This window comes from Gadus macrocephalus, chromosome 8, assembly GCF_031168955.1.
Source record: "Gadus macrocephalus chromosome 8, ASM3116895v1".
NCBI lineage: Eukaryota > Metazoa > Chordata > Actinopteri > Gadiformes > Gadidae > Gadus > Gadus macrocephalus.
The window spans coordinates 8,362,865-8,377,058 of record NC_082389.1 but is presented as its reverse complement, the minus strand read 5'-3'; the positions used below and the strand labels follow the sequence as shown (position 1 = coordinate 8,377,058).

Below are 14,194 nucleotides of genomic sequence, written 5' to 3'. Positions count from 1 at the left end.
CAAAGGACCTTTCTAGGACCCCGCGTAGAAGCTGTCTGTGTCACTGCCTGTTCTCAATGGAGAGTAACATATCACGCAGCATCATTTACTGGACAAATTAAGTTATTTCAAACATAGAATTGTCACATTTGTATACAGTTTATGGTGTAAACAATTACTATATACATAAAATACAATTTCTACAAAATTATTATTATATAATATAACTACAGAATAATTAACACCGGGATGCACATCACAGAACAAAACAAACGAGTCCCCTTAAACAAATTAAAAGTCCAATAATTTCAATGTATAATCCTTTTAAACGGTATTGGGTTTATTTGTGTAGAACAGTGTTTTGTCACTGATGCCTCAAACAGGTGTCATCAGTGCTGAAGCCCTTTAATTTCATCATGCACAAACGCCTTTTTGTCGTGAGGATTCCCATGCGTCAAAGTAGCTAAGCTGTGTTTATCCAACATTGATCTTTTCTCGCTATCTCTGCGAAATGGCTTGGTCTCAAATGCATTTACTGGAAGCTTTTGTGACAGATTAATGGACATTTCGGTCTGAACGCCTTTATTGATCACTGGCCCTGGTCGCTGGGAAATCGCCGGGAGTGACAGCTGCTCTCGTTGTGGTTTTTTGTCCTCCCACAATTTAAGCAAACGTCGCTGATTATTTGTCATGTCCTTGAGGTTTTGTTGCAACGACTGTACTTGATCTTCCAATAGGGTTTTAGAAGTCACTGTGTTCGCCAACTCGGATGTTAAGTCATCTATCGTTAAACTGAGTTTCCCGGCCTTTTCAATTAGAGAATTGCATTGGCGTTCCTTTTCATGGAAGTCATTGATGATGTCCTTTGTAGTTTTCCCGCTAAACTTGGGACTGGCCTCGAGTCCGATCTCCGCCCGAAGAGACTTCGTCTGTTTCCTCAGCTCCTTGTTGTCATTCGTCAGGGACTTGATCTTCTGTTTGAGCGCCTCGGTTGAACGCGACCTGGACTCAAACTGCCGCAGTTTCTCCCGGAAAACGCTCTCTCGGTGCAAAGCATCATCCCTCTCTTTTCTGCATTTCTCCAAGAGCTTTAAAGTCTCAAATTTGGACACCTTGTCGCCGTTACCGTTTGATGTGGCCATTATGTACAGGTCTCTAGATCAAAATAACTACTAACATAATATATAACAAAAATACATAATTAAATGCTGGGAAAAAATAGGAAAAAAAACATATATTAAAAGTCATCCAAAAGTGAATGCATCTCATAATTATTTCTAACTAAGAACTAAATACTATTCACTGATAAATCCATTCCACAACAGCACTGGTCACCCTCGTACCTGCAGGCTCTGAGGAGACTGGCAGTGCTTTGGCCGCGTTATCTCTTCGACAGCAAGCTCCCGTGAAACTCAAAGCGTGGGTTAGAATGACCATTAATTAGGGCGCCACCATCCCATTGACACCGTTTCCAGTGACACTTATTTTCTTCTGTTTCAATTTTGTTAATTGAACTAAATACGTAGCTATTCTAAGAAATGATAATGAAATATTTCAGGACACCACAATTAAGACAAGGTTTTCTTCATGAATGCCCTTAAAATGGATGAGTTTGTGCAAGAATGCAACGTTTTCCACGGTTAAAGATCCTGCAACACGACAACGAGACCGCGGAGATGCTATCAGGGCATTTGAACGGTCCTGCCAGACTGATTGATGTGTTGGAGACAAAACCCGTATACTAAATGCCCAATTCCAAACTTGGAGGGTTGATGAAGTTATAAAAAAGTCAATTAGCTGCTGAGCTTTTAGATCTTTATAATCCCATGCTAAAACAATTATGAATTTGAAAATAAAAAAGCCAAACTTTTCAGATTTAGTGGCTTCCTCAATACTGCCAAGAGTCGTTAATATTTAACTACATTGTTCCAACTTAAGCAAGGATCAGTTAAAATGCCAACGCCAAAATCTTTATAGACATTTTTTATTGGTCGCATCTCAGTACTCAACTATGCATGACGTTCAAGTATGGCAGCCATTTAATCAATCCATCGCCTATTATGTTAACTTTTTTTTCCTAATAGATTTTAAATGAAAATTGATAACCAGCTTCTTAATACAATTTGAGTTTATTGAAACTCCCCAAACATTCATAACAAAAAAATCAATGAAACCATAGAGTACATTTTATAAAATGTATTATTACACATTTTGTAAAGAAAATTGCACGTGACAATGCTTATCATTAATGTTTGCCATTGACAGACTTATTGCACATTATAAATCTGTAAAATGATTGACGCTAATACAGTAGATCACTAACCACAACCAAGAGAATCATAAAGTATACAAAAAAGTATATAATCCTGTACAAGAGGACCTTGAAGCCAAAGCACTGATGACAACACTACAAACTGAAAAAAAGTTCTGGGTCTTTTTTTGTGTGAAAAATCATACACCTGTTATGTATATTTAAGAAAGTTCGGAAGCCATCTCATAATATAAATAACACACTTGCAACCCGTGATCCTTTTCAGAGGCCCAGTAGGCCTGCAGTGGCACCAGTTGTGCACGACAGGCCTTAACAGCCAAAAGCCAGTGCGTGACCAGTCGCAGGTGAAATCCAGACGCCCCGTGACACCATCACTACGGCAACCCGAGTCTCTCTAATAAGGCAACAGGAGAGCCTGCAATTTGAAAAAAACAAAGAATAATGACTTGTGCTTTAGAGAGGAGAAATCATGTACAGGATATGGGGTATTGTATGTTCTACTAGAAAGGCCACCAACAGTTCCAGTGGCCTTGCCAAAAAGAAATAGAACGATGATGAATTTATAGACTTCAGTTTTGTGATTGATCACACAATGCTTACCCGTTTGTGTTCAGGAAGGTCTATGTATGAGGCTTGGATTGGACGAGCGTAACGACAGAGGAGTTATTGGTTTGCTGATGTGGACTCTCTGAACTGAAGAAGTATGCCTGGTCGACAAATAAAAAAAAAAATTAAAAACAATAATCAAAGACAGAACTTTTAAAAACACAACAATATGTTTGCTCTTGCATAAAAAGGGTGTTTATATTATGCATCTTAACTTGCAGTAAAAGAAAAACACCACATCAAATAATAATGAACAACCCACAGACCCTTTCAGTCTCTCCTATTCTTCTAAGACAGCTCTTCAGACACTAGTGAGTGAGTGATGTAGACTAATTACCGGCCGATATCATAGTCATCCGAGCCTTGACTGTATTCACACAAGAAAAAGTGTGTCGACAGCCTGTCGTTATTCATGCTCACTAAAAGTTTCCATTGAACAGGAGGAGGTGGAGCATTTAACCAGCTGGCTTACCAACAAAAGTGTAAATTTTCTGTGGCTTTCGCTCTCGCACACACACGCACGCCAGTGAAACACTAACCCCAATGTCCCGACACATGCGGCGGGGTCAAAGCCGTGCCGGTACATGGAGGTCCCGCAGGTCAGCTCAGTAGAAACCAATCACTAAAGCTATCGCTGAACGCCAGCGACGGGCTCCTTGGCCAAACTGGGTCAAAGGAGATGTGGTTTGCCTCACCAGGATGTCGGATACAGAGTATCTAATATCACCCCCAAGTCTCTTTTTGTTTAATCTGACCCTAATCCTCCTTCCAAGGAAGTGAGTACCATAAGTAAAAAATGGGCTCTAATGCATTAATTACCTTGAAACCGACGGCCAGCAGAACATTGAGAACCACGATGGCTGACATAAACGCTATGGAAACTCTGATGTGATCATCCTTGATAGCGGGCCAGAAGGTCAGCAGCAGAACGGACCCAGAGAGACACAGCGCTAACACCACAGAGAACCACCTCAGTCCTTCTGACGGAATGATCCAGAGCACCTGGTCCAGAAAATCACAGGGATTAAACGTAAATAAATCCTGTTTTGTTGAAAGTAACACTGCAACACAATAATGTCCTGCTGAACTACCTTGGAAGGGAAAAAATCAATAATTCACATTAATGACTAATTTTTACCAACATGGCATCTTACCACTGCAGGAATGTAAATGGACAGGGAATATCCATAAGCACAGACTATCTCCATGAAGGAATAGGTAACCAGGTTCATCACTTTGCTGTTTCGCCAGAGCAAGAATCCCCAGAGGGCAAGAGGAACAAGCCAGGCGTAGCTATAGATCGCTGTTGCAGCAATAGTCACTGGGAATCACAACAAAGAGACAAAAATCAGATTGATAGCACCCTTTTGCATGTGGTTATATTACACATGCATTATACATTATATTTGTCAAGTACCCTACACAGTGACAAAGCATGCGCCAGGTTATAGAAAATTCTTGGCATCCAAGTACAAAATCACCATAAGCGCATACGCTTTTAGAGAACTGCTTTAGTGTTATAACATTGACCTTGTTGGAAATAAAAACAGGATGTACCTTTCCCAAACTCAGCTGTATATTTGTAGTTGGGACTGCCCAGGTTCACCAAGAACTTGGATAGGTTTCCGCAGATGGCAATTGCAAACACGAGAGTTGCACAAATCCAAAAGGGCCCTGTAGTTAGTTTTGAGGTTGTAGTTAGTTTTGAGTGACCTTCACATCTCCTTAACTGCCTCTCCTTTGACTTTATTAGGAATATTTTGAAACCATCAAGAAACATTAAAAGGGTTTGGTTGCTAACAACCAGGAAAGAGTAAGATTGTCTGATTCCATTACACCTGATAAAAAATATAAATATATCTTCGAAATGTTATTGTTCTTACCATAGAGGTCAGGATTTCTGCGGACGTAAAGTTCAATGAAGTTCTTTCCCCGCCATGGCAGTACTGAACCAATAATTCGACTCCTGACCTGAAAGACAAGACGGTAGGGAATGAGTGTCGAGGTAGTTCTCTAAAAAAATACATTTTACAGGAGAATCTTACATGGAATAAGAAATTACTTTGACTACCTGGTAGGTGTCGACATCAAAGAATTTCTGATAGTAGTCAAACGACCAAAATGGGGCATTTTTCTTTTGTCCGGAAAGAAGCTTCAATGAAGGAATATAAAAGATAAAGTGAGTGCTTCCAAATTTGTGGTGTAATAATACATGCGTAACAAGTCATGACCTTTTTACACTGCTCTCAAAACCGACTCGTCACCTCTGCCTTGTCATCATTGGCGAGCAGGTCTTCCTCAACTTCATCCCTTCCTGGTCTCCTCTGTTTTCGAAACTCATTCACATCATCAATGTTGATCGTGGTGGCATCCCTGGTTTCTTCCAACAGACTCTCAGCCTCTTCAAATTCTAACATCACACAACATAAAAAAACATTATTTGTACAGTACATAGACAACATAATAATATCAGAGTATGACAGGTTTTTAAACCTCTCATATGAGAGAGAGAAGGAGAGAGAGAGAGAGAGAGAGAGAGAGAGAGAGAGAGAGAGAGAGAGAGAGAGAGAGAGAGAGAGAGAGAGAGAGAGAGAGAGAGAGAGAGAGAGAGACTACCTTGAAACTCAAAAGGATCTTTTGTGTTCGCCATTGATAAGGACTGTTTTGAATGTCCTCAGAGGAAAGTGTAAAAGGTATCCAATACTTTGCCAAGTGAGCTGAGGAATGTCAAGAAGAATGTCAATCACGGAAATATATAGTATATAGGTTGATACCAAAGGTCCCGAGAGCTTTGAAATATTGCTTGATAGCTTAGTTTGATCGACAACTAGCAACTACTGCTGCCACATACCATACAGTATTAGATGCTAAACAAGTCACCTACCACAGGAAGTCAACCTACACTTCTCTCGATTGTGAGTCTGGATTATGCAGTCAACGAGCCCAGACAATAGAATGTACCAACTCCAAGAATCAAACTGAATATGCACAACAATTAACTTTATGGAGTCATTTCACTTCATATAATTCAGCTGGCTCGGGACTGTGTTATGTGGCGTTGTAGCTAAACACGTTGTTCCTGTTCTGACCATTTTCAAAGTAAAACAAATGGATAATGTGGAGAGCGAAATGAAATGCATTGAGGTTGTTTGAAGCCATTAGGAATACATTTACTAATAATTAAGCACTTTTTTGGTCCATATGTTGTTCAGAGAAAAGAAAAATCGAATTCAGTCCAAATATGTACTATCAAACTTTTATTTTGATATACAAAACAACAAAATATGGGGGGAAAACACGGAAGCTTACCCGGAACTACATGAGTGGAGGCTTGTAGTACAAATTCCAGTTGAGTTGAGTAGACAACAACACATAACTGTGAGCAATAAATAATATGTCTATATATACGTCTCCGTAGCGGTCGATGCCTTTGACCCAGACACGGGCAGCCAAGCCGGACAGCAAGTTTGATTATTAACGACTATTATTATCTTTCTAGTTTGCTCGGCTGTCATGCAAACACTGATGCGTTTCATGTCTGTTCTGTAGAAGAAACAACCATCAAACATGTGCAGTCTTGTTCCGGACAATAGCACTCTTTATATCCGAGAGGGAGGACAGCTTCGTCGGGTGAATGACATCGTGCTTGCTGAGCCGAAGCCTGTGTCATCCTGTAGAAGAACGAAACCGTTACCGATGTTGTTGAAAAAGGAACACTTCATCTTCACCTACAATGCCAAGGGAAATCTACAATATTCTCCAAGATCTCTCTTCGACATCTCTATTCAATTCATAGCCGAAAACATACACCATGTGGACTCACTGTTAGACTTCCCTGAACAAATAGGAGTTAAACTTTTTGCAGCCACGGAAGAGAAATGTGTTTTTTCCAACCAAGAAACGGGCCCCAAAGCCCTACAAGTATTCAATGATGCGTATGGCGACATGGTGCTGACGTCTCTTTGTCTTCGGAATAGGTATTACTTTAGATTAAACTATACATGTGATTATTGTTCTCCGGTCCCTGTAGCTTCATCTGACTTGCTTTATACGTGTCCCTACAGATTTCCTCTGTTGTCTGAGAGGATGTGTGAAATCAAAACATTTCATAGTCTGAAGTCTCTTGATTTGTTTGGCTGCCGACTTGGAGATAGTCATGAGATCTTCCTGCATCTGACCAGCAGCTCCTTGACAGGGTAATACAACTCCTTAATCCTGGAATGGACTATAAAACATTAATGCTCAACCATTACATTATATATTTATCATGTTGTTTCCCCAGATCACTGGTTGAACTTTTCATTGGAGGCAACTGTCTGTCAGATATTGGCCTACAAAGATTGACTGCGCCCATTAGGATGTTCAAGAAAGGACTTGACAACCTTCAACTTCTGGATCTCTCTGGTCAGCTACTGTTCATTTTTCTTTAATATTGGCCTTTAACAAATATATGAATACCACATACAATATAATGATACATTTATAACATGTTATTACCACTGGTGTACAGCCATAACGGAATGCTTTCTATTTCTTACAGACAATCCAATCTCTGAAAGGGTTATCAGGTACCTCACTTGTCTCTCTAATCTCCAAAATCTTGATGTATCTGGGACCAATTTTAAGGTGACGTTGATTCATTAAAAATGTTTTGCTTTAAAGGTCCAGTGTGTAAAATGTAGCAGCATCGCAAAGATCTAAACATCTATCAACGTATGTATTTCCAGCTTGGCCCAGTACTCAAGAAAACAATGTATGACCTGACAGGACTTGTTGTTTCTGAAAAACCACTGGACATATTTGAGCATTCAAGATGTAAAACAGAAGGTTGGGCAGAACATGTAAGAACCTTTAAAAAAGTGTTTCTCTATATCTATTTATATGCATATACATTTTACATACACACACTTCCTTTTATTTGATCTAGCTATCTGAACACTTATTTTATAAACTTAGTTATGTTGTATGTTTGTATATATCTTGTGAATATTTTGCAGTTTTGTTCGTTTTTTACATTGAATTCAGAAAATGTACAAACAACAAGCATTGCAATTTTCTCAGGTTGTCAATCAATGGGAAAGAATTGCTTCACAAGTGCCGAAACTAAAAAAAATTGAAGATTCACGAAAATCAGCACTCCGCTTCTGTAAGTCCCCATTTCAGTAACACATTTTTATTTTGAGGTAAAATGACAAGCTACACAATTACTTTTTAACACTGTTTCTCTCCAGTTGGCAGACAAAAGTTCATCAGTGATGTGCTGAATTCGATGCCCTTGGTACGGCAAAATGAAGATGAGGATGCAACCGAAAAGCTCCATTTTTACAAGCCCACCCCAAAGCACGGCATTCCCAAGGTGCAAGTTAATGACACGGCTGAGGATTCACCGAAACCCTCCTGTCTTAACGCCAGAAAAAGGCAACGTCAAACAGAGGGCAGCGAGACTCGTCGGAGTCCTCCAGGAAAGCGCTTTTCCTCATCAACGCTTACAGCCGCAGATAAGGATATGTTGGACAGCTACTGAGCTGATTTTTTTATTAAATCGTGAACAAAGACTTGTTCTATCTGTTCTACCAGCTATTGGCTTGGATATATATTGCAGGCAATCCCACTGTTAGGTGGATTGAAATGTGGATGGAATGATTAATGTTTTGCTGTTTTTCCTGTTTTTATTATTCCATTAATGTTTTGATCAGCATTTCAATCTTGTTTGTTTCAACTGAAGGAGCATGGCAGAGGGAATTGCACAGTGAAGATGTCACTGACACATTGAGTCAGTTGTGGTGCAAACAAAGTATATTTAACACCATTAAAATTATATCTTTATATCTCGTGTTTAATTTACAATGGCTGAGGTACTGGAAATGATCATGATTATAATCTCTCTTTCTCACACACACACACATACATATATTGATATCGGTATGTTGGTTGTAGCAGTAAAATTACAATGCCTGGGTGTTTGATGGCTTATGACATCGTCTTAAGCCTCTGGAACCACTTACTATTCAAATATAATGGGAACTCATTAAGGGCATAAGCATAAAAACAATTAGGACATTAAAGCATTTTACATAATTGGTTGAAATACTCAAAAGTGCTCACATGTGCTTGAGGAAATTAAGCCAATTACATACTAGGCCAATCCAGCTTGAGCAAAAATATGTATTTGTCTCGGTCTTATTGATATGGAGGACCAATATCACACTAGCAGTGTTGTGTGCTTTATGAACATAGCAGAAACAGTCTTGAAATCGAAATTTTGATCATAGATTTAACAGCGTAGACTATACTACCATTATACAATAATGGGCTGTTACCTCTATGTGGTATGCATAAACATGTTAAATGGTGACTGCTGTAATGTATGGTGTTTTTTACAAGAATATGTGACCAATAGGAGGATGTGAAATGAAAACAGACAGACTTTATCCACTCCACCTTCTTTATATTTTATTTTATATTCATTCTAAAAGAAGACAACAGTAAATTTGAAAAGACCCTCGCTGTCTTTTGCAATATGATAGGATTATGTGTTATGAGTTTAACACATAAGGAGGTTATGTTTTGAAAGCACTGCAAGCACAAAAAACAAAAGGGGAGTCAGCAATCTTATGTTATTCACTATAGAAAACCCTGATTTTTACCAAAAAAGTTAATAAACACGGCGGAACCTATAGCATTTCAAGTCACAAACACCTCATTAATACAGCTGTAATCAACAAAATCAAAACGACAAAAGGATAATGCAAATTTCAATGATTTCCCCCAAAACCATTTTTTTTATGTTGCCTGTACCATCTTCTACCCTCATCTCTAATGCCTAAACGATACAGGGCCAAAAAAAAGAACACGGCGTCTTCATAACTTAAAGACAGACACACTGTTAGAAATACTCCTTTAGAAAAAAAGTGCAGAACAAGGTCATTCCTGTTTAGACAGTGAGAAGCCAATGGTCTTTTGCACTAGAGGAAGTAGAAATCGACTTAAGGAAATCGCATTAAGATCAGGAAATCGCATTAAGATCAATATCACTACACTAGAGCTGCTTTGGTGTCTCCCTCCTCCCTTCTCTCTAGACGTTGGACTGCCCCAGGTTGACCTTGGTAGGGAGGGGCCCGGCCTCCTCTTCCTCGCCCGACGAGGTGACGATCAGCAGGGAAGACGCCGGGTATGGAGTCAGCTTCTGCTCCTTCATGAAGTCCATGTCACCGGAAATGCTAAGCTTCTGAAAAAAACAAAACCAAAAGAGAAGTGGATTTCAGCCGTGTGTCTTTTGCCGGGGGGTTGAAATTAATCCCATTAGTAAAATGTTGCTTTCTTTTTCCCGTAAAATGCATTGCGGTCATTTATAATTTGATGGACTGCACTATAGAATAAAAGCATTGGCCAATGCATTAGCAGCCATGTTTTCTTGAGTTGGAAATGCATTGGTAATGTATGTATAGGCTGTAACACAATTAAAACGATAAAATATCTGCATTAATATCTATTCCGATAAATTTGAGTTGAAAATCGGTGAAAACATTATACTGGGGAGGACGGTGAAAATAACTCACCAAGAAGTTGTGACAAAATAGAGAACGGTCAAAAGTAGCACCACTGACCTCGGCGGGTACATATTGGTCTACAGCGGTCGCCACTGTGGCGCAGCAGATCCAGATCAGGACCACAACTGACAGGACCAGTGTGGTGGTTAGAATCCAACCTGGCAGCCAAGGATTACTGAAGACACAAAACAAAGAGGTTATAGCACATACATGCCGAGTTTATTTAGTGTGATATAGGTAGTTGAGCAGAGCTGGCTTGGTCCTGGGATGTTGGTAAGAGATGTAGTTGCTGCTTTGGATATTGTTCCGAGTAAGATGGGAGCCCGACAATAACAACGATGTCTACATCTGATCTCAAAGTCTGTATCAAATCAGTCAGACATCTGACAGAAAAAAACGGATTGGAAATCATCAAGTAATGAACCAGTACTTGCGATGAATTGCACTGCTCCTGGTAATTGTATTAATCAGTCTCTACAATGTTCTCAATGAGGGTAAATACCCGCCCTTGAGGAAAGACAATTAACTCAAATGAATTGCATCTAAAAGCAATCAACAATAAATCAATTATGACAATGACGTCAATGAATTATCGGTCGATCTTTTCATGGAATAATTGACCATCCTTTTCGGGAGCATTACCGTGAGAGGCAAGTGAAGAAGTTGTACTCATCCCCGCGGGCACCGGGAGAGCTGTCCGCAAACATGTCCCTATCCCTCTCCTGGATGAAGGAGTGCTGGTAGTCTTTGTAAACGGGAAGGCTCAAACTGGAGACTGAAGACAACAAATGACATGTCATACACTTAAAAAGAAAATAAACAAACAAACTTGTTCCTTGTCACAAGTTCAGTATGATTGAGTGCAATTGACGAAATACTTGGCATTCACAGCGTGCTAGAAGGGAGAGGACTTACAAGATTTATCCGGCTCCTCTTTGACATCCTTCTCCAGCTCATAGTGAGGAATAATCTCGACCTGTGGCTCTGTCTGTTGAGAGTAATGACATGGCTGGCTGTAACAAAGGATGGGCTAGCCTTTTCAGACCCTTTTTAAACAGATCGCTGATTATTGCACACACAGACAAACACACTTTATGTCACATTGCGCCTGTGTACCCAAGAGCCATATCTAGATTCTACAACCTTTATTTAGATGAAGATTGTAGATCAATATTTACTTGGTCGGCATAATTCGCTCACAATCACCTCAGTGTGTTTACACGTAGGGACTTTGTTTACATTGCTTTGGATAAATCCGAGGATCATGTTTTATAATAGAAACACAAAAGTCTTGTAATCTTACGGGCGGGGATGTTTCGGATACATTCGCATAAGACACCCCTCTTGCTTTATATTGCTTGACGAGCACACCTTATGAGCCAAGTACTTGACCTACCAACGATTCAGGGAGACATTCTGTGTACGCGATGCTGTCTCATGTCAGTCATGTCTCATGTCTAGATCGAATGCAACGTACACCACCCCTGAAGGGGGTTTTGACCACGGTTGGCTACATCTCTAGTGCAACTGTTCCTGCCTGATTAGACAGAGATAACATCTCTCTTTGCATTAAAACCTCCCGAGAGAGATCCAAAACACAGGGTTGCACCTACAACAGCTTCACTGGCCACACAGTTTTTTTTACATGCATGGCTGTCTATAGTGTACAGCTAGCGGGATACACTTTTAAACAGCCAATTGAATTCATTGAGGACATTTTGAAACTTGAGAAGCATTCGGGTCGATGGTGTTTTGGTTAGGCTATTATTTAGGGATGGGTACTTGGGGATGGGAAATATTGACCAAACAATGGTTACATAGAGTAGAGCTGCTGCCCGATGGTCTCCGGGGCAGATATACATTGCTAGGCACTCGGGACTCCTACCGGTGATTGCGCCTTTAGTTCCCCGTGTAAAATCGCTGTAATTCAGAGTGTCAATATCTGTTGAAAATCTAATATCTTTCTAACGTTAAAGATATATACTTTCAACTGCTATTGAGATATGTGATTGTTTTTATACACCATCACAGAAAGCAGTATGCTGCTATAAATGTAACCGTCACAGGGGAACTCCGCCTAATTGGGCGGAGCCAAGCCAGAAATCATTGGCAAACCAACCTATTTCCGTCTCAACAACAATGCAACAGCGAAGAATTTATCTTGGACTCTAAAATGACATATCCTGCTGCAAAATATGGGCAAAGTACATATCAACATTATAAAAAAATAATCATAAGATGTCGCAAAAAAGGTTAAAGGGGACATATTATGCCACCAGGTGTGAGTGTGATTAGCCTTACAAGCCTTTTCGAAAATCTGCCCCATATATCAATAGTGGGTGTGTCCACCTAGATCTGTGCTGGATAGATTAGCAACGTTTGCTTCAGTCCACTGGTTAGGCTGGTGGACTGCTCTATCCAGGTCCTGGTGGTAGAGTATGTCCCCTTTAATAGGAAGAGGAGCGATTGTATTTTTGACGGTACTACTGAATCATACCTTCGGTATTTCTAAATACCCTGGTATAGTAGCATATCGTGATACTGCTCAAGTGTAGTGACAACATCTTAATAGCTGTCGGTGCACCACTATTCTGGCAGTTATATGAGCTATTACCACCCTAAAAGAACACCAGGCTCAAGATGTATCAAAACAGATTCGGGCCCAACATGATTTGGGACCCAGATTGGTACTAAAAGACTGACCTGAAATATGACGACCTTTCCATCGTCTGCCTGGAGGTAGAATGTCCATGAGGAAGTGATGAGGCTGTGAGCTTGATTCATAAAATCGTCCAGGAAGCCTCGAACAAGGGCCAGGGGGTAAAGCATGTGAATCCTGGGCACCATGTCCAACAGCTGAGGGAGAGAAAGGGAAGAAGTGGAAATGAAATTGGCTGGCAAAATAGGAAGTGTTTTAAAACTATTACAACAAGGTTGCAATCATTCATACCTGCTCTTGTCTTTGTGCAGCTATGGGGAGCTGATTCTGGCAGCCCAGGTTGCATGCATACTGCTCATCGGACTGGACATAAGCTTCATGACAGGCTGCAAAAATGTGGTGGTAACAGATGGTAATAAGAGATTATGATGGGGAACGACACCCAGAGGCGTTTGTTTTTCAGACAGGCTACCGTCATGTGTCTGCATAGTTGGAATCCACTGCAATATCGATACCAACTATTCATTCAATTGAGTTTTCTTACTTGATTCACACTCAGCTTTGGTCTGATTGAGATCCTCACTCTCACCAACAAACTGACAGATAGAGAATAGGCGGCAGCCTCGTTGACATGCATACAGTTCTTCCTCCTGTGGAACCAGAATGACCGGATCATTAGCGAGCACAATCCTAGCAGCGCTGCAGCATAATAACAAGGAAGTGGAAAATCCAACTACGAGACTGACAATCCAAACAAAACGTTTCCTTTCTCCCTTGAATATCTCATCAATCAAACAAGACTATAAAAATAATTATTATAATAATATATAGGCCTAGAGTTGTTTTGTCAATATTAGCTTAGGCTAGCAGTTAACGCTAGATTAGCAAGAAGAGCACTTACCCGTGGATATGTATGTAAACTGTATGTCATTTGACACGTCTTGTGGCAAGAGACCGTGTTTCCCAGCACGGCATCAAATACATCTGATGATGCAGATGTGAACGTTGTCAGCACCAAAAATAATCCCAAAACAATATCCAAAGTTAATAGAGTGCCCATTTTGTCAGCGCGGATAATAACAATGACACACAGCAGCCTGTTCTTCCTCGTCTTGTCTGATCTCGCGA

At 40.2% G+C, this 14,194-nt stretch overlaps 4 protein-coding genes across 6 annotated transcripts; 1 reads left to right on the top strand and 3 right to left on the bottom strand.

Moving 5' to 3' along the window:
* Positions 1-221: 221 nt before the first annotated feature.
* On the bottom strand, positions 222-1,865 carry zgc:113691 (uncharacterized protein LOC503529 homolog). The gene has a single exon (XM_060058607.1). The coding sequence runs from the start codon at positions 1,119-1,121 to the stop codon at positions 369-371; it is 753 nt and encodes a 250-aa protein (XP_059914590.1). The 5' UTR covers positions 1,122-1,865; the 3' UTR covers positions 222-368.
* Positions 1,866-1,947: 82 nt separating this feature from the next.
* On the bottom strand, positions 1,948-5,937 carry yipf1 (Yip1 domain family, member 1). Of its 2 annotated transcripts, none has more exons than XM_060058606.1 (10): positions 5,760-5,937; positions 5,474-5,574; positions 5,122-5,267; positions 4,929-5,009; positions 4,741-4,828; positions 4,415-4,531; positions 4,012-4,178; positions 3,677-3,859; positions 2,852-2,958; positions 1,948-2,666 (listed from the first exon to the last, which is right to left on the bottom strand). In XM_060058606.1, exons 2-9 carry the CDS (start codon positions 5,505-5,507, stop codon positions 2,872-2,874), a joined length of 903 nt encoding a protein of 300 aa, XP_059914589.1. In that variant the 5' UTR covers positions 5,508-5,574; positions 5,760-5,937; the 3' UTR covers positions 1,948-2,666; positions 2,852-2,871. The 2 variants fall into 2 exon arrangements, with proteins under 2 accessions (XP_059914589.1, XP_059914588.1); XM_060058605.1 differs by having other exon boundaries at positions 5,742-5,936.
* A 218-nt stretch (positions 5,938-6,155) lies between these two features.
* Positions 6,156-8,683, top strand: lrrc42 (leucine rich repeat containing 42). Of its 2 annotated transcripts, XM_060058602.1 has the most exons (7): positions 6,158-6,834; positions 6,922-7,053; positions 7,140-7,261; positions 7,398-7,483; positions 7,585-7,698; positions 7,919-8,003; positions 8,089-8,683. In XM_060058602.1, the coding sequence occupies exons 1-7, from the start codon at positions 6,425-6,427 to the stop codon at positions 8,379-8,381; spliced, it is 1,242 nt and encodes a 413-aa protein (XP_059914585.1). In that variant the 5' UTR covers positions 6,158-6,424; the 3' UTR covers positions 8,382-8,683. The 2 variants fall into 2 exon arrangements, with proteins under 2 accessions (XP_059914586.1, XP_059914585.1); XM_060058603.1 differs by lacking the exons at positions 7,585-7,698; positions 7,919-8,003; positions 8,089-8,683 and adding an exon at positions 7,520-7,547 and having other exon boundaries at positions 6,156-6,834; positions 7,398-7,425.
* A 601-nt stretch (positions 8,684-9,284) lies between these two features.
* Positions 9,285-14,192, bottom strand: tmem59 (transmembrane protein 59). Its single transcript, XM_060058604.1, has 8 exons — positions 13,968-14,192; positions 13,611-13,716; positions 13,358-13,452; positions 13,111-13,263; positions 11,323-11,395; positions 11,050-11,182; positions 10,465-10,582; positions 9,285-10,085 (listed from the first exon to the last, which is right to left on the bottom strand). The coding sequence occupies exons 1-8, from the start codon at positions 14,124-14,126 to the stop codon at positions 9,933-9,935; spliced, it is 990 nt and encodes a 329-aa protein (XP_059914587.1). The 5' UTR covers positions 14,127-14,192; the 3' UTR covers positions 9,285-9,932.
* Positions 14,193-14,194: the final 2 nt, after the last annotated feature.

What these genes read in the sequence shown, in the direction of transcription:
- yipf1 (XM_060058606.1), bottom strand. Translation starts at nt 5,507, where the DNA reads ATGGCGAACACAAAAGATCCTTTTGAGTTTCAAG. An exon ending in TACAGCTGAGTTTGGGAAAG is followed by an intron (nt 4,179 to 4,414) that starts GTACATCCTGTT and finishes TGTGATTCCCAG; the next exon opens with TGACTATTGCTGCAACAGCG. An exon ending in CCATTTACATTCCTGCAGTG is followed by an intron (nt 3,860 to 4,011) that starts GTAAGATGCCAT and finishes TTTCTGGACCAG; the next exon opens with GTGCTCTGGATCATTCCGTC.
- tmem59 (XM_060058604.1), bottom strand. Translation starts at nt 14,126, where the DNA reads ATGGGCACTCTATTAACTTTGGATATTGTTTTGGGATTATTTTTGGTG. An exon ending in AGAGGAGCCGGATAAATCTT is followed by an intron (nt 11,183 to 11,322) that starts GTAAGTCCTCTC and finishes TGTTGTCTTCAG; the next exon opens with TCTCCAGTTTGAGCCTTCCC. An exon ending in ACCAATATGTACCCGCCGAG is followed by an intron (nt 10,086 to 10,464) that starts GTCAGTGGTGCT and finishes TGTTTTTTTCAG; the next exon opens with AAGCTTAGCATTTCCGGTGA.
- zgc:113691 (XM_060058607.1), bottom strand. Translation starts at nt 1,121, where the DNA reads ATGGCCACATCAAACGGTAACGGCGACAAGGTGTCCAAATTTGAGACT.
- lrrc42 (XM_060058602.1), top strand. Translation starts at nt 6,425, where the DNA reads ATGTGCAGTCTTGTTCCGGACAATAGCACTCTTTATATCCGAGAGGGA. An exon ending in TATCTGGGACCAATTTTAAG is followed by an intron (nt 7,484 to 7,584) that starts GTGACGTTGATT and finishes ATGTATTTCCAG; the next exon opens with CTTGGCCCAGTACTCAAGAA. An exon ending in CAGAAGGTTGGGCAGAACAT is followed by an intron (nt 7,699 to 7,918) that starts GTAAGAACCTTT and finishes CAATTTTCTCAG; the next exon opens with GTTGTCAATCAATGGGAAAG.